This window comes from Podarcis liolepis (genome assembly GCF_965112155.1).
Source record: "Podarcis liolepis genome assembly, chromosome: 5".
Classification (NCBI taxonomy): domain Eukaryota; kingdom Metazoa; phylum Chordata; class Lepidosauria; order Squamata; family Lacertidae; genus Podarcis; species Podarcis liolepis.
In genome coordinates this window covers 81,680,052-81,702,737 of record NC_139556.1, presented here as the reverse complement: position 1 = coordinate 81,702,737, position 22,686 = coordinate 81,680,052, and the positions used below count along the sequence as shown (strand labels likewise).

General features: G+C 44.8%; 1 protein-coding gene across 2 annotated transcripts in view; it reads right to left on the bottom strand.

Annotated features, from left to right (window-relative positions):
• The window catches only part of KCNAB1 (potassium voltage-gated channel subfamily A regulatory beta subunit 1), a 193,516-nt gene that overhangs the window by 22,983 nt on the left and 147,847 nt on the right, over positions 1-22,686 (bottom strand). For both annotated transcript variants that reach the window (XM_083504447.1, XM_083504448.1), the window contains exons 4-8: positions 18,461-18,540; positions 17,581-17,625; positions 16,147-16,191; positions 8,822-8,865; positions 6,079-6,165 (exon numbers count right to left, since the gene is read on the bottom strand). In XM_083504447.1, coding sequence (XP_083360573.1) covers positions 6,079-6,165; positions 8,822-8,865; positions 16,147-16,191; positions 17,581-17,625; positions 18,461-18,540 — 301 coding nt within the window. The remainder of the gene's footprint in view (positions 1-6,078; positions 6,166-8,821; positions 8,866-16,146; positions 16,192-17,580; positions 17,626-18,460; positions 18,541-22,686) is intronic.

The following is a 22,686-nucleotide window of genomic DNA, read 5'->3' as shown; positions in this document are numbered from 1 at the left end:
CACATCACTGCCAAACTCTGCTCTAAAACTCTAAAGAACTTTGTCCTTCTAACTAACCACAAGCTGGGAGGGACCCCAGCCATTTGCCATCTCACACAGAGCCCCTTTCCTTTGTTTCCCTTAATGGCCCATCACCCAGGCTATCGCCAACACATGAAACTAGACTGGCTTATATTTTAACATTTGATGGATCCAGGGGTTAGAAGGGTCTTGCACAGAAGGTATAGAAAGCTCCCCCCCCCAGCCCCAAACTCATAATAATTAGAGTGTTATTCTCCTCGGCATCTTTAATGACATTTGTGACATTTGTTGTTGTTTAGTCGTTTAGTCGTGTCCGACTCTTCGTGACCCCATGGACCAGAGCATGCCAGGCACTCCTGTCTTCCACTGCCTCCTGCAGTTTGGTCAAACTCATGCTGGTAGCTTCAAGAACACTGTCCAGACATCTCGTCCTCTGTCGTCCCCTTCTCCTTGTGCCCTCCATCTTTCCCAACATCAGGGTCATTTCCAGGGAGCCTTCTCTTCTCATGAGGTGGCCAAAGTATTGGAGCCTCAGCTTCAGGATCTGTCCTTCCAGTGAGCACTCAGGGCTGATTTCCTTAAGAATGGATAGGTTTGATCTTCTTGCAGTCCATGGGACTCTTAAGAGTCTCCTCCAGCACCATAATTCAAAGCATCAATTCTTCGGCAATCAGCCTTCTTTATGGTCCAGCTCTCACTTCCATACATCACTACTGGAGAAAACCATAGCTTTTACTATATGGACCTTTGTTGGCAAAGTGATGTCTCTGCTTTTTAAGATGCTGTCTGGGTGACATGTAACATAGATAATAGAATAGAATTCTGGCGATGCAGGAATCTTTTGCCCAACACGGGGCTCAAACCCGCGACCCTAAGATTTAAGAGTCTCCTGCTCTAACAACTGAGCCGTCCCAGGTCCTCGACTACTGTTGTAAATGGGCTAAAATAGCTCAGCCTCCTCCCCGTCCACTCTGTCAATTACGGTTCCATGGATATTAAGCTAGCACAGACGCTCCCTCTCTCTTGCCAGCAAATCATAGCAACCCTCTTTTCTGTGTGACACTCAAATCACATGAGCAGCCGCGCAGCGAGAGTATTTCCAAAAGACAGCGGTGCAAGGGATGTAATTATCACAAACACCATGTGGAGCTCTTTGTTTTCTCTTGTCTATCTGCCGCGTGCGCACTCACATGTGCGTGTGTGCAGCCTCCCACGAACTGCTTAATTCCCTGTCAGTCTAGAATGTGAACAATGAAGTGCGGTCTCCATTATTCTTCCTTCACCCAGAGATTGACTTATTTCGCTGCCGCCGCCACCAATTCGTGTATTAACCCCTCAGATATGCCCATAGGGGGGATGTCATGAGGCCGCAGCAGGAGATGGTGAGAGGGTGGAACAAGTGATGCTTGGCAATAAATCAAGCCTGAAGAAGGAAGAGTAGGATTGAGAAGGATCAAAAGCTTGAAGGCAAACCTCCTTCCTCTTCCACTACCCCTTAAGATTGTTGCTGTTCCTGAAGCAGAGTGTGCAGAAGATAGACTGGGATCCACAGGTAGATTGTCATATGCCCTCTTTTCTCAGGACACACCCTTCTTTTTCATGGGTAGAGTCATCATAGCGATTCATAGTTAAATGTAGAAGTCGACAAATGTATCCTCTTTTTTTTTTTTTGCTCTTCAAAATATGGCAACCCTAAATAAATCCCTCTTTCAACAAACTTTATAAAATAATTGTCCCAGTTTTTTCAAGCATCTCCCGTCCAGGTTGTAAGCTTCCCACTTTGAACTGTGAGCACCTGTTTTTCTTAAGAGAAATGTACCACATCAAGGGATTGAGGCAGCATAACTTAAAGGGCCATAAACATCCTGTGATTCTACACACACTAAGAGCGGAGGAAATCCTGTGTGGCAAAAAGGTGGGTTTTTGCAGCTTTGGCAGGCGGATTGGAGAAAGGTAGCTTTTATCTCCCTTCTAAAAATTGTTTTTAAAAATGCAATCACTTTCACTATTTTTAGATATGTATCTCATATAGATAGATAGATAGAGATATAGATATATAGGTATAGGATAATATAATATATAGTATTATAAATCACTTAGTGATGCCTCATGGGAAGAAATTCATAAATGACATAAATAACAGCAGCAGCAATAAACAGATCTCTGCGTGATTTGCAATAGATCAGCATGGGTTCCTGACTCCACATCATGGAGCATCAGATAGCAAAAATTAAAAAGCTTTTTCAACCCTTCCAAATTCAGTTGCTGAAAAAGGATGCTGGGGAGCGGAGGGGGAGCAGGAACATTTGGCTCCCAGGCCTGATCTTCCCCATTCCTGTTTTACAGCAATACGTACATCTTGTCCAGGGATGTCTCAACCTGACTTGGCCCAAGCCCAGTTCCCTCCATGAATTGGCCTGATTTGGTTCTGAATCTAGCACACAGTTTTAGTGCTGACGCCCTGACAAAATGCTACAAATTTAGCATGGCTCATCATTGCTAATGCTGCGAAAGCTTTGTGAAAGTTCAACATTAAAAGGCTTCTCTCTGGCATTCCGCTATTTGCTCAAAAGGTTCTTTTGCACTTTGTCAAAAGCAGCAAGAAAAGAAGTGCCGTGTTGACTTGTGGAACAGCCATGAAGGCTGCCGGGAAAGGTCAAGATCATCCGCTAAAGAGCTGAGTCGCTGACAGTAAGAAGCAAAGACAGTGTAAGTTCTGCTGCTGCCATACATTGTACAGGTTGTTTAACGGTAGGAGCAGCTTACTAGGCGAACCGTGAAGAGTTGACTGTAGGAAAGAAATGTCCCTAAGGCTAAGGCTGCAATCCTACACCTAGTTACCTGGGATGAAGCTCCATGTGACTTAATGAGATTTACTTCTGGGTCAACATGTATAGGGTTGCACCGACAGTCTCTCTTTGAATTATTCTCACCTTCTGGGTTGCACAGATGGCTGTCAGAGGTGTTGCCATTCTGCTGGCAATATTTCAAATTGTCTTCAGTGCCTCAAGTGGAAGCACTTAGTGGAAGCATAAATACTTGTCACTATAACCAAGAGGGGGAGCTGCAAAAATGTGTAGACGGAGCTGACAAACCTCCCTCCTCCATCATCTGCTCTTTGATGTGTAGTTATCCCTGCTGAGGATTAATGGGATGAGTCGCGAAAGGGCTTTTACTGCTTGCGTGTCAGTGCAACGAAGAGGCTGGGCAATTGCCTGTACACCTGCAGAAGCAAACAGGGAGGGAGGCTTCGAAAAGGTGCTGCAGCCCTGTGGCTTGTGGCAGAAGGTGAGAAGGGTGATGCTGCCTGAGTGACCACTATAGATTCTGTATCGGGGTGTCACCGGACTAAATAAATCTTGCAGCACAACCCTTTGCACTTTTGTCTATTTAGAAGTTTAGCCCCAGTGAGTTCAGTAGGACTTACTCTCTGGTAAGTGTGTATAGCAGGCGTGGGGAACCTTTTTCAGTCTGGGGGGCATATTACCTTCTGGCTGAATTTCAGGGGGCCGCTGAGTGGGGAAATAACAACAACAACAACAATGTTCAGTTGTGGGTGAACATATCAGACGACACAGCGATTCTTCAAACAGCTCTTGTTTATTCACAGGCCAGAACCGAACTGAACTGAAGTGAAGGGTTCAGCCAGCCTGCTTATATAGAGCTCCACTAGAACGTAACAGTAACCATTTTCTGTAACTATCCAACCACTGAACGTCACTTTTGATCCCTTATTTGCATATGTGGACCTGAACTGTCTACAGTATCCCCCTGCTGGCCCAGGGTGAGAACTTCAGTACATAACAAATAAAGCAATAAAACATCAGACATTAAAAACTTCCCTAAACATGGCTGCCTTCAGATGTCTTCTAAAAGTCAGATAGTTGTTTATTTCCTTGACATCTGATGGGAGGGCATTCCACAGGGTGGGTGCCACTACCAGGAAGGCCCTGTGCCTGGTTCCCTGTAACCTCACTTCTCACAGTGAGGGAACCGCCAGAAGGCCCTTGGAGTTGGACCTCAGTGCCCAGGCTGAACGGGGTATGTACAAACAAACAAACAAACAAACAAACAAACAAACAAACAAATAATAAATTATACTGGGCTGAAGTCATTTATAGTATGGCTTCAGTTACAGCAGCACAAGCTGTGCCTTTCACCAGTGGAGCTAATGCGTAATACTTTTCCTCAAAAGCAGGACACAGGAAGTCCCCATTCCCTTGCTTTCCCTTGTATAACTGGTGAACTGTTGCACCAGCCTTCCTAGTTTTTATGCTCCAAAACAGCCCTTAGCTTATGGCTGTAGAAGGGAGATAAAAGCTACCTTTCTCCAATCCGCCTGCCAAAGCTGCAAAAACCCACCTTTTTGCCACACAGGATTTCCTCCGCTCTTAGTGTGTGTAGAATCGCAGGATGTTTATGGCCCTTTAAGTTATGCTGCCTCAATCCCTTGATGTGGTACATTTCTCTTAAGAAAAACAGGTGCTCACAGTTCAAAGTGGGAAGCTTACAACCTGGACGGGAGATGCTCGAAAAAGCGCGAAGCAGATGGCACAGAACATCCAGGGTCAAAATAGACAAAGCAGAATGCTAACAGCTGAGAGGGGTATTGGTACAGATGCACATGGCCATCAGAAACTAGCACTCGTCAAAAAAGGGAATTGCAAGAAGGCAGCCTGGTACTTCTCCAGCTAACAAGAGTCGGGGCAAACTCCATGCTTCTTGTTTCAATAGACTTGGCCAACTATGTGAATGTCAACCCCCGCCCCCCCTCTCTCTCACACACAAAAAACATAATGTTATATGTACCATGATTGCAATCTTGTACAAGGTTAGGTGTCTCAAATCCCATTGACTTCAATTATCTTCATAGTTAGTAGGCTACTGGGCTTTAAGAGGTTTTATCTATGTGCAAGATTGCAGGCCTGTTTTTTATCTTTCTATATATTATAACTGACTGAGCAAAAAGGTTATGTCTCCCTCCAAGATACAAGACATGTTATGCTCCGTGACCTCATCAACTGCTGGCAAATTTGCACTAGACTCCGTCTCCAGTGAAAACTCTCAACCCTACAACCGTAGGGCATTGTCAGCAAGCATCACATCAAAGCAGCCTTTCAGAAATTGATATTGGCATTTGTTCCAATTTACACTAAAGGGCTGCATCATTTTGCTCTGCAACCTCTTACAAATTCATCTATGCAGAGATTAATCTACATGTAGGGAAATTGTGCCTGATCTGTGCATTTGGGGGAAAACAAAAGCCCATGTCACAGATTATGTGTTTGGAATAAGGAGTTCTCCAGCTGAGCCTGGGCTTAGGAGAGGTAAACTGACTGAAGTCCTTTATCCTGGCTGAGATGGAGATACTCTGGTGTAAGTCCTCTATCCCAGCTCAGCCAGTTCAGCTGGGACTCAGCCGAGGCTGGGGTAAATCCCTTAAAAGTGGTGTTTTTAGGGTGTGGCAGAGGGAGACTTGCTTCGATTTCACACTCCATTCAGTCTGGTCATGAGATCTAGCAAACCAGCAGAAACTACATTGGCAAAAAGCTTTATTTTAAAGGCTTATTTTCCCTCACAGCTGAGCAAAGGTAAGATACATCAAAATGATTTACTCCCGTGTAAACAACACTGGCTTTCTATAGTTTGGATTGTGACCACAATCTCTGTAACGTTTTATTTCCATGGTTGGCGACTGAGGCTGAAAAGAAATTGCAGAAACACATACAAACCCCTGCAGCCAACTTTAATTTGTTTGACTATGTCAGGAAAAAGAAATATTTACATACATGGAGTGGATGGCATCAAAGTTGCTTTGGGGATATTAATAATCTGGCCCTGGGGTTATAGACACAGTTAACACATTCTTCCGCAGAGCTGAGTCCACACACAACTTTCTCAAGAGTGGAAATGTGAAAGACTCCAAGAGATTAAGATTGAAATGTTTTTCAAGTAATTTCCCTCACCTAAATACTTGAGGAGAGCCATTTTTCTATTGGTATAAGCTCCTGAGCTGGGGCCAGCCAAGCAAAATCTTTTATTAAATCTCTCACTAACCTTCCATTGGGGTATTATTGTCTGGTCGATTTGCAAAGACGACGTCCACATACTCAAGCTGCAGCCTCTGGAGTGAGCCTTTTAATCCTAGAAGTAAAATAAGGAAGCATTAGAAAGAGAGAGAGAAAAAGAGAGAAGACGATGTGTGGAACCCATGACAAAGAATCTGATGACTCAAAAATATCATGGGCCTGAACCATCTTTAAATCTGCTCCAGAGATCAGTGACGTTATGCTGTCTATTAAAACAACCAAAGCATGAGTTTATACAGAATTCATGGCCCTCCACATTTTTTAATTTTTTGGAAATCATAATTACATTGAAACTTGGATTGGAGTCGACAAGCATTTAACCACAGTATCCTTCTGCGCTTGTCAAACTGTAGCCTCGGGGGACAAAGCTGATAGCACAGATTTTGTTTCACAGTACGCCTAATCAAAATCGTGTCAGAGTGAATTATTTTGCATACTCCGCCTCTCCCTGCAAGACTGCACTGGTATTGTTCCATGGAATTAAGCCCTGCCACTCAGCGAACCACTAGGATTTAAAATCTGGAGGTGAATCTGGCACTCTAATATACAGTCACGATTTCCAACCTGGTACAATGCTGCCGAAGACAGGTTGCAAACAGGTATCCCTGCAGAAGGACACTGACAAACTGGAACGTGTCCAGAGGAGAGCAACCAAAATGGTCAAAGGCCTGGAAACGATGCCTTATGAGGAATGGCTAAGGGAGCTGGGCATGTTTAGCCTGGAGAAGAGGAGGTTAAGGGGTGATGTGATAGCCATGTTCAAATATATAAAAGGATGTCACATAGAGGAGGGAGAAAGGTTGTTTTCTGCTGCTCCGGAGAAGCGGACATGGAGCAATGGATCCAAACTACAAGAAAGAAGATTCCACCTAAACATTAGGAAGAACTTCCTGACAGTAAGAGCTGTTTGACAGTGGAATTTGCTGCCAAGGAGTGTGGTGGAGTCTCCTATTTTGGAGGTCTTTAAGCAGAGGCTTGACAACCATATGTCAGGAGTGCTCTGATGGTGTTTCCTGCTTGGCAGGGGGTTGGACTCAATGGCCCTTGTGGTCTCTCCCAACTCTATGATTCTATGCAGCAGGGATGAGCAAACGCTTGTGAATCTTGATTTCTTTCAGTTTTCCAAATCTTAAGTTCAGTTCTTCTTCATTTCTTCGTCAGTTTGTGATTATTATTATGTTAAGTGAAAAAGGTCCTCCAGCAAATTCAACAGCATTTTAGCATGAAATTCTCCCAGTATGTACATTTTTGTATGCAATTTTACCTAACATGCATATTTTGGAAGCATGCATTTCCCCCAATGCAATGCATGCATGCTATTTTTACTTACCGTATTTTTCTGTGTATAACACGCCCCCGTGTATAAGACGCTCCCTATTTTGGGGGACTACAATTTAAGAAAATGGGGGGGGGGGCAGAGATGGCCCAGAGTTGTTGAGCTTGGGGGGGGGGGTTCCCTGAGCTTTTTTTGGGGGGGGGGGCAGAATGCCAATGATCACTCAACTGACTCACAAATGCTGAGAATCGCACTCATCAACAAAGCAAACAAGCGTCTGCCTGCTCGCCACCAGCAGCCAGCAATTACCCGCCCAATTGTCGCAGCAGAAGCCAATCAAAAAGAGCCCTTGCCGCAGACTCCACCCATCCACCAAATTGCCGCAGCGACAGCCAATCCTAAGCAGTCCTAGCCGCAGACACCAAGCACCCACCCAATCACCAGTGACAAGCTGCTGCTTGCGGCTGAAACAAATTGCCCGTCCCCCCTCTGCACGATCTGTGTATAAGACGAACCCTGATTTTTAACATTCTTTTTGAGTAAAAAAACCCTCCTCGTCTTTGACACGGAAAAGTATGCATTTTAATGCACAGTTTGCCTTAGTATATGTATTTTTGTACACATTACTGGCAATGTGGTTGTTCCATCCGGACAAGCGTTTTGGCTTGCCAGATGGAACAATCTCCCCTTCTCCTCCCCCATCCAATGTTCTGGGGGTTGTCTCCAAGCCATCGGGGGTTGCATGGGGTGGGGGTGGGGAAAGTCCCATTGCCCTTATGCAGGGCTTCCACAGGCAGGACTCACTAGCTGCATCCTGCCCTAAGCGCATATCTGGTCTTAAACATGGACTCATTACATCTTAAGCCACTATTTCCTAGCTTCAGCTCTTTACTTGCAAGCAACTAAAGAGCAATGCAGGAATAGCAACATCATTGGGTTGTTGCCAACTATTCAGATTCACTGAACTTAATGGACATGATTCACTCAGACCCTCCAAGTGCCCCTATTTTCGAGGGACAGTCCCGGATTTACAGAAACCATCCCGGTTTCTGATTTGATCCCAGAATGTTCTGCTTTTCCTTAGGATGTCCCTATTTTCATCGGAGAAATGTTGGAGGGTATGTTAAGTCCACTCCTTTCAGTAGGTCTACTCTGAGTATACCTGAGCTGGGTAGAGCCCAAGGCTATTGCAATATTATGCCAAGTGCAGTGCTTTTTTTCTAAATAAATGTTTAGGGGTACTCTCATTTTCCTACTCATATTCAAATACTGCTCCTCAATGAGGCCAAACTTAGATTCACAAAATGTTTAGGGGTATGCGTACCCCTGCTTCCCCCCCCCCCAAAAAAAGCACTGGCCAAATGTATTGGAAGCACTTTACCATAGTAACACATTATCACATGCACACCAAGTATTTTTTATTCATACGATATACCTTCAATAATGTGTTTTCTTGAGAGTCCTCTTTCTGTTTCAGCTCTGCAAGGAGAAAAGGCATACATTTTCATGTGAGCATTGTTGTTCCATACCCTTTGACTTACAAATGGGATTCTGCTGCGTCAAGAATAGTCTCATAGGACCTTTGACTAATAGCTAATACCTTACTGGTTAAAGCAAACAACTGGCCATATTGAACAGGTATCCCAAAACAATTATCACACATTGCTATATCCACTTGCCATATATATATATATATATATATAATGTTAACCTTGGCTTCAGCAATAGATGAATAATTCTACATGAACGCTTTTACAATTCACAGTCTGGATCCGGTCTTTCATAGTTACCTATCTGTATCGCTGCATAGTTTGCCAGGGCAGAGAATTTGAATAGACCAGCCCAGTTGCAATGCGGATTCTCTCAGGGCTGATAGGTTAAAATTCTTAAGCAGAGCAGGCTCCCTAAATTAGGGTTGCTGTGTGCAGGGGTGGGAGGGGTGTGTGGTGGGGGCGGACCGTCCCAGGTGTCTTTGTTGAGGGGGAGGGGTGACATTTGGCATTCGTGGGTGGGCGGCATGCCGAATGTCCACCATCGGCAGCTCACTCTGCCCCCGGCTGCAGGGTGCACACACCGCTCTGTGCACCTGAGCGGCTATCCTGCGCCTGGGAGGGCACCCTCTGCACCCCAACCCCCTTGGGAGCGTGCCCACCCTGGGCAGTGCGGGCATACACTCCGCCGCTGGCCATGTGTCCTCCTTTCCCCGGACATGTCCTCTTTTTCAGGTGTAAAATTTGGTACAAATTCCATTTATAATTTGCTTTGAATGACCATCATAGCATTCTCTTGTTTTGCTCTTCAAAATATGGCAACCCTACCTAAACGGTCTGGGTGTTTTGAAAGCTCAAACAGCAACACTCCCTATTTGTACAGAGCATATACAAGAAATAATGCCCAAGCAGTAGTAATCCAATAACAAAACATTTATACCAAGATAGAGCCGGACACCAGTTTAGTCTCTCTGAGTGTGTGTGTTTGTTTGCGTGTGTGTGTGTTTTCTCGCGCACATAAAACCAACCAAAAACCTATTGGTTCAATTAGAAAGCCCATTTTCAACTTCCTTTTTAAAAAAAGCCTTTTCAAACTGTTGCAGGAATTTATGTACAGGTTGGTAGGGGGGGTTGCCCCTCCAGCAGATATCATGCACATGCAGCCCACTACCAAAATCAGCGCAATCACTTTTGTGACTTTTGTGATTTGTCCCCACAGAACCGTTTATCACAGTTTCTTCCTATCTATTCAAAGGGCCTTTGCTGCATGATACCAAATGTAACAATTCACTGATACTGGCTCACTGGGAAAACTTCAGAAATTCATATTGACATGTGAGCTCAGCTACTCAGCAGCCCCTCTGCCTGAGTGATAATCCCTGGCCTCCTGATACCTGAGTGCCAGCCAGGTAGCCATTCCAGAAATAACAAACCCAGATGAAGGCAAAAGGGTGTGATTAACTTGGCTGGGAAACAGGGAAATGTAAAGATCTCTTTTGTTACACTTGATGGGTGTTTGGTGGAGGGCAAGGAGAACCATGGGGCAGGATCCAGGATGCTCAGATTACTGCCACCAGACCTCCCCTTTCATGATGTAATCATGATGTATTAGTGATGTAGTTGGGGCGGGGTGTAACATGGGGATTAGCAGCTAATAAAAGTTTGGGTTCTCTTTTGTTCGGGGCTTCCATCTTGTTCCACCTTGTGGCAGGTGGGAGTCCTGTCGCGACAGTCTTCAATACAGACCAAGCCTACTGGTTGCTGTTTTGCTCTAGTATTCCTGGCTGGTGTCCTTGTTTTTTGTCCAAGGGAGCCCTCAGATTTCTCCGTTAACAAAACAGAAATCTGAACCAAGTCATAGAATCATAGAATCATAGAGTTGGAAGAGACCACAAGGGCCATCGAGTCCAACCCCCTGCCAAGCAGGAAACACCATCAGAGCACTCCTGACATATGGTTGTCAAGCCTCTGCTTAAAGACCTCCAAAGTAGGAGACTCCACCACACTCCTTGGCAGCAAATTGCACTGTCGAACACCTCTTACTGTCAGGAAGTTCTTCCTAATGTTTAGGTGGAATCTTCTTTCTTGTAGTTTGAATCCATTGCTCCGTGTCCGCTTCTCTGGAGCAGCAGAAAACAACCTTTCTCCCTCCTCTATGTGACATCCTTTTATATATTTGAACATGGCTATCATATCACCCCTTAACCTCCTCTTCTCCAGGCTAAACATGCCCAGCTCCCTTAGCCGTTCCTCATAAGGCATCGTTTCCAGGCCTTTGACCATTTTGGTTGCCCTCCTCTGGACATGTTCCAGTTTGTCAGTGTCCTTCTTGAACTGTGGTGCCCATAACTCCGATTTGTGACGCAGCTCCCTGCAATACCAAAATTTCTCTTTCTGTGTTTATTCTTTCTTTATTTTTTTTAAAAAAGAACAAGAAGTTTCAGTGTTGCTTTCCTTCTCCTTCAACTCTACTGTCTGTAACAAGAGCCTGAGTGTTGGCAGTCAGACACACAGGGGTTTCTGAACACACGCACCCGCAGTTTCGGAAGTCCGTGGAAAGTTATATTGCAGCTAAAATTGCCAACTGGCAAGCAGCCAGACATCCTTACTTAATAGGAAGGAGTTCAAAGATGTTTGGCATGTAGGCTACATTCAAAGCCTGCATTTTAGCTTAATTCACCAGAAGGAAATCTTCCTGCTAATTATCCAGGATCAGATTCCTATGTATCAAAGAGACCATTTCTTCCCCTACATAACCAGGACGTGCTATGAAAGGAGCTGGATTCTGATTAAACTCTCATCTGAGCGGCAGGAAAGAAGGCAATGGCTACCTGCTCCCAGTTCCTGAAATGGCCATTTTAAAAGTGCAAAAATATTTTTTTGGCTTCATCAGCATGCTTTTGATTTTGTGTGTGTGTGTGTGTGTGTGTTGTGTTCAATTTCTTCCCCAGCCTGCATGCTGCAGCAGCTGGACGTTAGACAGGAACAACCTCGTTTGTGGTCTGCAATCTGAGAAGTATGATTTGAATTTTTAGTTGCCGCTTCACCAGACACCTACAGACTTCAAGCACTAGAGGGAGGGGTGGTCCGTTGGCCTGTTCTTATGTTCTTAAATTATTTTCTCATTGAAGACAGCAAAATCCCACAAGCACTGCACCCCTCTCTGGCAGTAAAAAAAAATGCAACAACAAAACAATAAATACAGCAACTAACTGTTTCCTTCCATTTGATGACACCTAAAATCAGTTGCCTCACTCTGTCTGTCAGGTGAAGTGTTTTTATTTTAAATGACTTTTAAACAATAATAGTTAAAGCCTATTCAACTCTGAATAATTTTGCCTACAGTTCAAAGGGTGGGTTGGGCACAGCAGTAATAGTAGTAGTAGTAGTAGTAGTAGCAGTAGTAGTAGTAGTAATAATAATTATAATAAATTATTTCTACCCTACCCATCTGGCTGGATTTCCCCAGCCACTCTGGGCAGCTTCCAACAAAAGATTAAAAATACATTAAAACATCAGTCATTAAAAACTTCCCTAAATGGGGCTGCTTTCAGATGTCTTCTAAATGTCATATAGTTGTTTATTTTTTTTGACAGCTGATTGGAGGGCGTTCCAAGTAATTTTAGCCAGCAAAATTTGTACAGAGTTCCTGTGAACAGAGGGAAATAATTTTTTCTCTTCCATTTAGGCCAACATGGGGAGAGAGAGAGAGGCGGTCACATTTTATTTTAAACAAGATGGTCTTTTTGACCTGGTCTTACTACCAGGGAGTGATCTGAGCTTATGCCCCAGGGGGTCACAGGAAGATATTTTTAACTTTCTGACATTAAATAAAATGCTGCCATTTTTGGCAAAGGCTGAACATTATTTCCTCCTTACTGCTGAACATTACGCAGTATGCACACTTTTTTAGCTGAGTTTGGAGGAACGAATGGGAGGCTATTTATATATATCTTTATTATGCCTGCAATCCTGCACCCATTTAGATTGCTGAAATTGATTCAAGTGGTCTGTTAAGCAGCCTAACTGTGCAAAGAATTGCAATTTCATGTATGTATGTATGTATGTATGTATGTATGCATGCATGCATGCAATTTAAATCTTTCTAGGCTACCTCATAGGGGAAAGCCCTCTCAAGTTGGCTTACATGAAAAAAAAGAAAAGGGAGAAATAACACAATTGCAATAAAACACCGTCGTGTTAAAACAGCAGTCAAAACATTTTATAAATGGCTTGGATGAAGGAATTGAGGGAATGATCATCAAATTTGCAGATGACACCAAACTGGGAGGGGTAGCTAATGCTGCAGAAGGCAAAATCAGGATTCAAAATGACCATAACAGATTGGAGAACTGGGTGCAAGCTAACAAAATGAATTTCAATAGGGACAAATGTAAGGTTCTGCACTTAGGCAGGAGGAACCAGATGCACAAATATAGGATGTGGGACACCTGGCTTACTAGCAGTACATGTGAAAAGGATCTAGGGGTCTTGGTGGACCACAAATTTAACATGAGTCAACAGTGTGATGCAGCAACAAAAAGAGCTAGTGCTATTCTAGGCCGCATCAACGGAAGTATAGTGTCCAGATCAAGGGAAGTAATAGTACCACTCTATTCTGCCTTAGTCAGACCACACCTGGAATACTGTGTCCAATTCTGGGCACCACAATTTAAGAAGGATGTTGACAAGCTGGAACGTGTGCAGAGGAGGGCAGCCAAGATGATCAAGGGTCTGGAAACTAAGCCTTATGAGGGGCACTTGAAGGCACTGGGTATGTTTAGTCTGGAAAAGAGGAGACTGAGAGGAGATATGATTGCCATCTTCAGATATCTTAAGGGCTGTCACATGGAAGAGGGAGCATGCTTGTTTTCTCCTGCTCTGGAGGGTAGCACTCAAACCAATGGCTTCAAGTTGCAAGAAAGGAGATTTCAACTAAACATCAGGAAGAACTTTCTGACAGTAGGAGCCGTTCAGCAGTGGAACAAACTCCCACGAGAGGTGGTGGACTTTCCTTCCTTGGAGGTTTTTAAACAGAGGTTGGGTGGCCATCTGTCATGGATGCTTTAGCTGAGATTCCTGCATTGCAGGGGGTTGGACTAGATGACCCTTGGGGTCCTGTCAGGGAACTGCAGGCAGCGAGGGAGGAAAGAATTAGAGGATACAGGGAACGATCTCCACTGCTCAGTACTGAGTCCTCCTCAGAAGACAGAGAAGAGGATAGTGAGTCTGGGGAGGAAGGGGTGCTTCAGAGAGAGGGGGATCCACGTCACAGGGGGAAACGGAAGGGGCTGAGCCGTTGGCTCTGTTGGTCTTGAGGGAGAGGGAAAAGAGAAAGTAGTTAGAGCAACGCGTCATGAGAGACGGGTCGCTTTGTTTATTCTGCATGTAATCTTGTCAGAAGAAAATAAAGAATGGAATTTATGGCTGGCTGCCGGGAGTGTTTTTCTGCTAAGTGCAGCAACGCATGCAGCTGGCTAGCTGACAGGTCCCTTCCAACTCTCAGATTCTATTAAAAGCGTGCCACACTCAATATAAAATTAATTCAAACAGCTAAAAAGAACAATTTAGAACCACCAGCTTAAAAACCAGCAGCAATATAGGCCATGAAAAAGTCCCACCTGGCATACAAATTAAAAGCAAGCAAGCAAACAAACAAACAAAATAAACAGGTTTTCAGGGTGCATTGAAATCCAACAGTGATGGAGCCAAACATATGTATTTTGGGAGTCCCACAGATGCAACCACTGAAAAGGCCCTGTCTTTGGGGTCTGCCAATCTAGCAGATCTTATAGGGCTCTGCAAGCAAGGCCTCTGAAGCTGACCTTAATGCCTGGGCAGGTTCATATGGATCCATGCTGTGCTTCAAGAATGAAACCCATTTAGAATTCATAAAGGAAGAGGATGAGGATAAAACTAGAATTAGTTGGCTCTGCTTGTCATTGGCTCTGGCTCCCCCTCCCAGATTCCTGCCCCACAAGCCTCAATGGGCACCAGCCACCCCTTAAGGCTGATGGGGAAATATTATGAGGGGAAAGGGCCCTTCGAATACTCTGAGAGGCCCAGAAGCCCACTTCCTTCTCTTCAGTTTCACTATACTATTTGCCAATATTCAGGAATGTCAGCTTGGCCCCATGACTGTGGGTGCCTGTGGCTATGGGTGCCATGCACCTAAATTTGTGGGTGCACGGCCCTTTCATGGGGAATTTTGTGGGTGCTCAGGGGCCCAGGGAGTTGGCACCTATGCCAATATTGATTTGAGGCACACAGCAAGGCCTGGGGTCAGTTGCTCCCACTGCTCCCTAAAGGGGGTCATTTGAAGGAGAGAATTGGGTGGTGATAAGAAAAGTTTAGTACCCCTCCCTTTTGCCTGCTGACCTTCCCTCATAAATGTGCTAATTAACTTGGCAAATGCTAGGCCACGGGTCCGCAATGTTTACCTCACCTGGGCTGGTTCACTCCCACAGAGATCGCTTTGTGGGCCAGATCGCGTCTGCGCAGACACAATTTCTGGAACTGAGGAAGTGAGTCCCCACTCCGCGCTGTGCCGGTTTAGCGCAGCATGTGAGGACTCACCTAGCGGGTGGCTTGGTTTGGGGACTCATGGGCTGTTTAAACAACCCCCATGGGCTGCTTGTGGCCCATGGGCTGGAGGTTGCCGACCCCTGTGCTAGACATTACTTAGTGCAAGGGTGGGCAACCTAAGATGTTGTTGGGCAAACATGGCCAGGGATGTTGGGAGCTGTAGCCCAAGCCCAACCACATCTGCAGAGTCACAGGTTTCCCTCTCCAGGGATTTTTTTCCAGCTGGAACTCTCCAGAACTCAGTTCCGGCACCTCTCAGGTGGGCGCCATTACCATTCTAAGAGAACGAGGGAGGTCTTCATCATGAGTTATGGCCCCTCTTTTTCTAGAAAAATAGTACTGCCCAACTCTGATATAGCAAGTGGTACGAAGAAGCTAAGAAAGTGATGGGAAAATGCAGTTACAAGTGTGAGCTAGCACACTTGTGAATTAGAATGGATGCTCATTAAATAGCCAGTGGTTTCTAATTAGGATGAACGCTCAAGAAACGGTTAGTCTGAAAGCTACCTAGGATAACTCCCAACTCCACTCTCAGGTTTAAAAATCGACGGTTCTTCAAAGAAAGCAAATTATCTTCTTGGTTTCACCAACCTAAATGCGTTTTGATGGTACAAAGCCACGTGGTACATTTTTTCCTTTTAATAACAAATGTTTCCTACAACACAATGATTAAAAGAAAACTTACTTTCCTCCCCAGTAGAGTTTTGTTGTAATGACCAGACTCGACCTCCTAAACAAATAGAACACATAAAAATTGAAAAACAGGCCATTATTTCTTTTGCAACTGCATCCTTCCTAATACAGCCATGCCTGAAATTCATCCATAAAGAAGAAAGGGAAACAGCAATAGCTCTTACATCATAAAAACTCTTCCATCAAAACTGTGCAGCTACAGAACAAGCTCTATACGGAAACTGACAGAATGTTGGCACTGTGACCCACACACACAAAGGGTGTGTACACATTACTGGTTTACAATGCAGCTAGGTCCTTATTTTTCTTAATTCGGTTTTGGACCAGGCATTGCAGGAAATGTCCGGGACCCTTGAATTGCCTTTGCCCTAGTCATTCCCAGGCCATAGCTGTCAACTTACAGATTTGAAAATAAGGGACCAGCAGCCTCGAAAATAAGGGATCAGCAGCCAAAATAAGGGATTTTAGTCAACCACCTGAAATACGAAGTTAAAAGGGACCAGATAATTTGGGAGAGCAGCGCCGGGTTTTAGCCCTTCGTTTCCAGAGGTTGCTGCTCAAGACACTAGCTGATGAAAAACTGCAATTAAATAACTACAAGCAGCCACCACTTTTCGCGCAAAACGAAGTCCAAGCTACGAAGATGCTGCTGCAGTTCTGTATCTTTTCTCTCGTGCTCCATCTGCAGCTCATAGTTCCATCAGGCGGGGCAGGAGGAAGAGAGGGGGGAAAATAGTGCCCGAAGTAAACCCGCAGATCAGACCATCTATGCTCGTCTACCACTACAAATCTATGGGAGAAGCACTTGCGGTCCTTCCTCCGCTTTCCCCCTCTATGATTAGCCCTTGGAACACCTGCCCGCACCTCTGCCTCCTCCTCCTCCTCTCTCTGAACTGCTTTCTCTATGGTTGCCCGCGCTCTCCTCTCAAGGCTCCTCAGTCCCAGTGGGGAGGGGCTCCCGGGGGCCGAGGCTGGTGAGAGGAGGCCGGAGGGGGGCAGGCCGGGCAGCCATGCAACACAGTTGGAGCTTCCCTCCTCCCTGGCTGGCAGGGAGGGAGGGAGGGAGAGGAGCTGCTTCCTTTGAAACCCGGGAAATTTAAGGGACATCATCAATAAGGGACAGCAACGGGACACGGCACTGGGATAAGGGAGTTTCCCACCAAATAAGGGACGGTTGACAGCTATGTCCCAGGCCGGCCGCTTCTTCCACATAACACCATCAAAGAGCAACTTGGAGGAGGTTAAGCAGCCTGAAAAGTAGAAGAATCTCAATACTAGCCTAGTGTTGGCTTGTTTTGTGGGCAGGTTTGCTAAGCCTTTGTAAAGCAAAGGCCCAAGATTCAGAGTAGCTCTGTAAGTCCTGATTTAGTAGTCCCAATTCCACCATTGCATACCAAAAAATTGAATGCTTAAATCTTTACATTACCTCCAGCCTTTCTTTTTTATTATGCTTCCCAAAATCACCTCGGCCCTGTGGGAGGAATAAAAAAACCCAGATGCACCATTCGGAAGAAATGTTTTTGGACATAACAGTATGGTACCACAATCGTTTATCGTTTTATGCTAACTGTTACAGGTCTATTTATTGCATTCAGTTGTTCATTCATTCACAATATCAGTGCTTGAGTTATTTGCACAATTTCATTGCAAGTCAGCATTGATGCTGCTTTGAAAGAATCCATCTGCTCCCCACTGTGTGTATAGGCACTTCTGAGCTTGAAGGATCACCAACAATAGCTAGTCTTGATGCTACTTGGTAGTTGACTTCTAAATCAGGGATATTGTTGGACTTCAACTCCCATCAGCCTCAGCTAGCATAGCCAGTGATCAGGGATGATGGGAGTTTTCGACACATCACAGGAGGAACCAGCTTGGCTTAATTAGCGCTTGACACATGTTGATCACATGATTTAGAAGTGTCTACTACACAGCTTCAATACACATGGGTCTGGCCTAATACACATGAGTCTAATACACAGGGTCTAGCTATGTTTTAGCACTCCTGGACTTAATTAAATTCTAGTACCCACTGGATACAGGTATTTAAGGGTGTCTAGCACCTGCAACTCATAACAATATTTTATGCATGATGGAATAATTTATTTATTTAAAAAACCCCCAGAACACAATTGAAATATTCAGCTGAGAAATTAGCACATCAACACATGGTAGAAATTAGACGGCCATAGGGCCATTTTATCCTAATGCCCCTTGTTACTCATGCATGTTTGCTAAAGTCTTCTGTTCTGCAGAGCTGCAAGTTAGTTTCTTTAACTGGAAGCAACAAAGTCAGCACAGATACTTACTTTCCAGCTGCGTACACCTCTGCTGTGTCAAACAGGTTTACTCCACTCTCGTATGCGATAGTCATGAGCTGTTCCGCAATCTTTGGGATAGGGAGACATGACATTAGTCCTAGAGAACACGAAAGGTAGCACCACCATCTACTGCGCTGTGCTGCAGAAACTACCCATAATAGAGCGCGGGTTTGCATAGAGAAGGACCAAGGAACTTCACCCAAAGGAAACCCCAATTTTTAAACCATAGAGAATGGACCAGGGGTTTTGCAGCGCAGGAAAGAGGACTGCTGCTGCTTCTACTGCCACTTCCCATTCACTCAGTAGTGGCTGGTGTTTATTTGGACAGACAGAGCCAACTAGCTATGGTTCGTCCCATCTTCCTCGCTGCTGAAGTCTACATGGGCCACACTGAGACTAAGGAGCAGGAAGCTGACAGGTAGAACTACGGCACCCCCTGAACTGGTTCCCAGTAAGAAGGTGGGAAGTGGGGGCTGGCGAGAGCAGACTGAAGTGGGTGGGGCAGCACCCCATTCACCCTAAGGAACCAGCCTCCGCTGCAATTGTCACCCCCCAAAAAAGTAAGAAGCATCAGTGCTGATTACAGAATTCAGGAATCTTTCACACAATGTGAGGCTCAGACACACGATCCTGAGATTAAAAGTCTCATGCTCTCCTTTGTGTTTTGAAGACACAAAGTAAATCTGGCCTCTGCAGCAAAGCAAAAATAGTATATATCCATATTTATTTCCACAGTTTCATGTTGCGCAGTCAAGTACACATTTGAAAAACCAAGCATTAACAGCCACAGCAGTAATTACAGATGTCACAAATGGTTATGATTTATTTTGCAAGCCTATTTAGGACCGGCTATGATGATGCCAGCTAGCATAGCTGAATCAGCGTTGCCATTATATGAAGTACAATGCTCAGGGGATTGAAGAAACTTGACCATTGCAATAACGATGATGAAATAGTTGGTCAGAAGGAAATTATGAAAACCAGGCTGCTTGTTTTATAGTTGCATCAAAACGGCATCCTGTTTTAGCGGCAGGAAAGGCAAACTTAAAGGACCATTTAAAACAATTACAAATCTCTCCATTGCAGGTGAAAGGCAGTTATAAGGAATGTGCATAGTACATCCAGCATTTTTGAAGTGCTTCCCTTATAAGAGTTTTATTCTGGGACTGGTGCCATCTCTTCCCATTGTTACAATCAGGCCCCATCTGCAGTGTTGTATCCGACAGTTATAGCTTCCCCCAAAGAAATCTGGGAAGTTGTAGCAGAGCTACAATACTCAAAATTCCCTGGGAAAATGGAGTGGTTGTTACTCAGATAACTGAAGCTCTGTGAGGGGAATGTTGTTGTTTAGTCGTTTAGTCGTGTCCGACTCTTCGTGACCCCATGGACCAGAGTACGCCAGGCACTCCTGTCTTCCACTGCCTCCCGCAGTTTGGTCAAACTCATGCTGGTAGCTTCAAGAACACTGTCCAGCCATCTTGCCCTCTGTCGTCCCCTTCTCCTTGTGCCCTCCATCTTTCCCAACATCAGGGTCTTTTCCAGGGAGTCTTCTCTTCTCATGAGGTGGCCAAAGTATTGGAGCCTCAGCTTCAGGATCTGTCCTTCCAGTGAGCACTCAGGGCTGATTTCCTTCAGAATGGAGAGTTTTGATCTTCTTGCAGTCCATGGGACTCTCCAGAGTCTCCTCCAGCACCATAATTCAAAAGCATCAATTCTTCAGCGATCAGCCTTCTTGATGGTCCAGCTCTCACTTCCATACATCACTACTGGGAAAACCATAGCTTTAACTATACGGACCTTTGTTGGCAGGGTGATGTCTCTGCTTTTTAAGATGCTGTCTAGGTTTGTCATTGAGGGGAATAGGGGTGTCCAAACCACTCTTAACACTCATAACAAACTACAGCTCCCAGGATTCTTTGGGGGAAGCCATGACAGTTTAAAGGAGAATGATACTGCTTTAAATGTAAAGTGCAGATAGGAGCCTAAAACTAGCCTGACCTACCAAGCCAAAATCAGCCTCTCTCTTGCTCACCGTAAGCAAGATAAACCCATGTGGTTTTTGCCCGAAGGCATGGCAGCAAAGCTCTCCCAAGCTGGGCTCAGAATCAAACTTAGGAATACTGGAAAGCCAGATGCAAAATGAAATGTGCCTTTTCAAAGCTCCAAACTTTCTTGCTCGCTTGGATCAAAAAAGAAGTCCTGGCTCCTCACCTGTCTCCAACATCTTCCAATCCCCCCATACCCAGCACCCACAGGTCCCAAACACATTCTCTGGCCCCTCGCCTCTTTGTTGGCAGTTCCACAGGTATGGTGACAATGGTAACTGAAGAGGCAAAATGGAAACTTTCTCCCACCCTACTCGCTGTTGCTCAGACTGAGTGATGTTGTGATCAGGGTTTGGGGACTGGATCCAGCCAGCAGGACTGATTCTTATTTCCTCCCTTGATGGCTGGTTGGGACCAAACACCTGTCAGTTATCATAGAGCCATAGCATTGTAGAGTTGGATGGGTCTTTTAGTCCAACCCCCATGCAATGCCTGATGTCACCATGACCCAGAAAATCCAGGGTGGGGGAAATCGCGGTTCATTTCAAGGAAAGTAATGCAGGGCTCCTCAAGGGCTGTCAATTCATTCCTTTATTTCACAACGTCTGGCTAACTGGGCTGCAACTGGAATGAGGAGTCCCAGGTACATTTGCAGAGCTGGCTGTACCAGTAAGCAGGGTGAGTTAGTCCACCTTAGAGATATCACCAGAGGAGTGTTGTGTTCCAAAAGCAAGGAAGGATTGGACTCTGATTAATAAAATATACACGAGGCTTGACCAGCAAGACTCTGGGAGGAAGTGCCAATAATAATCCGTCCACACCTTGGCCCAGGTCGTTTTATTCACAAAAGAACTTTTTACACAGTGTTCGTAAGAACCAATCAGATTTCCTCTGAGCATTAAAAAAAAAAACAACCATGTGGGACAAAGTCAGATCAGAAGAAATCCTTTTAACTACAAAAGACGACTTTGAGCATGCATACATATCTGAGAGTAAATAAAACAGGACTAAAGGAGGAATGCATTCAGCAAAATCCTGGAGGTCATAAACCGGCAGAAAAGGAAGGAAGGATGGCAAGGGAAGAGTATTTACCATCTCCTTGTGAACTCTTTTCCTGGCCCTTAAGATCTACCTAAAGATTAACAAACTACATCAAAGCTACCTTATATCTTTATGACCCAGGATGCCTGGTGAAGCAACTGGCCTGTGTTTCGAATGCTTATACGTGCCTGTCAGGCGTAGAGAAAGAAAATGGCAGAGGTGCAGAGAGTTGTGGGATTTGATCAGAAATTATTGTCAACGAATCAAACCCAGTCAACCCAATGCTTTCATTGTGGACACAATGGCTTGCTCCATATTTCATAATTCCTCATAGAAATCCCACCTGACCCCCACACTCTGGATATTTGCACCCCCAAATCGGAGCAGAAAACAGTCTGTTTTGTATTTATTATTCTTTCTTTATCATCATGATAACAGCATGTTGATTTTCTGCCTCAGGTGCCAAGACTATTCTTGGGCTAAGTGTCTCTTAGGGATCTTTTCAGCTGAATCACAATCGCTTCAGTTAGGTCTGCAGCTGATCTCCCAGAAGGCAAAGTTACAGAGAAAGTGCTCCTTATTTCTGTTGCCAAACACAGCCTTCATTATCTTGGTGGCTTCTAAGTGTCTTGAACTACAATTCCCATCAGCCTCAGCCAGCTGGCTGGGGCTGATGGGAGTTGTAGTTCAAAATGTTTGAAGTCTATCAGGTTGATGAAGGCTGGCTTCACTCTTAAAACTTAGACATAACAGCCAGCAGGTGACAAAGTGCTTGTAAAAGTCATTTGTGGCTGCCTAAGATTTTGGCACTTTATTTCACTCCCTGCAGCATTTCCTCCTGTCACAGTGTTCCACTTACTGGATTAGTCCCGTAATCAGTCATTGTCTTTCCCCACTGCATATAACCTCTCTTATATGCAGCAAATAAAATAAGCCTTAGACAATTTGTGGAAGGAAAAGAAATATCTCCATGTAGCAGGGTTTCCCCCCCCCTTGCCATTCTCCTGAATTTAAATGTTCTTCAAATGGCACTTCCGTGTCACTATTGCTTCTTTGAAATAATTTAAAATATTGATCAGAAGGAGATAGCATAAGTATAGGAGATGACAGGGAAAACTCATTCTTAAA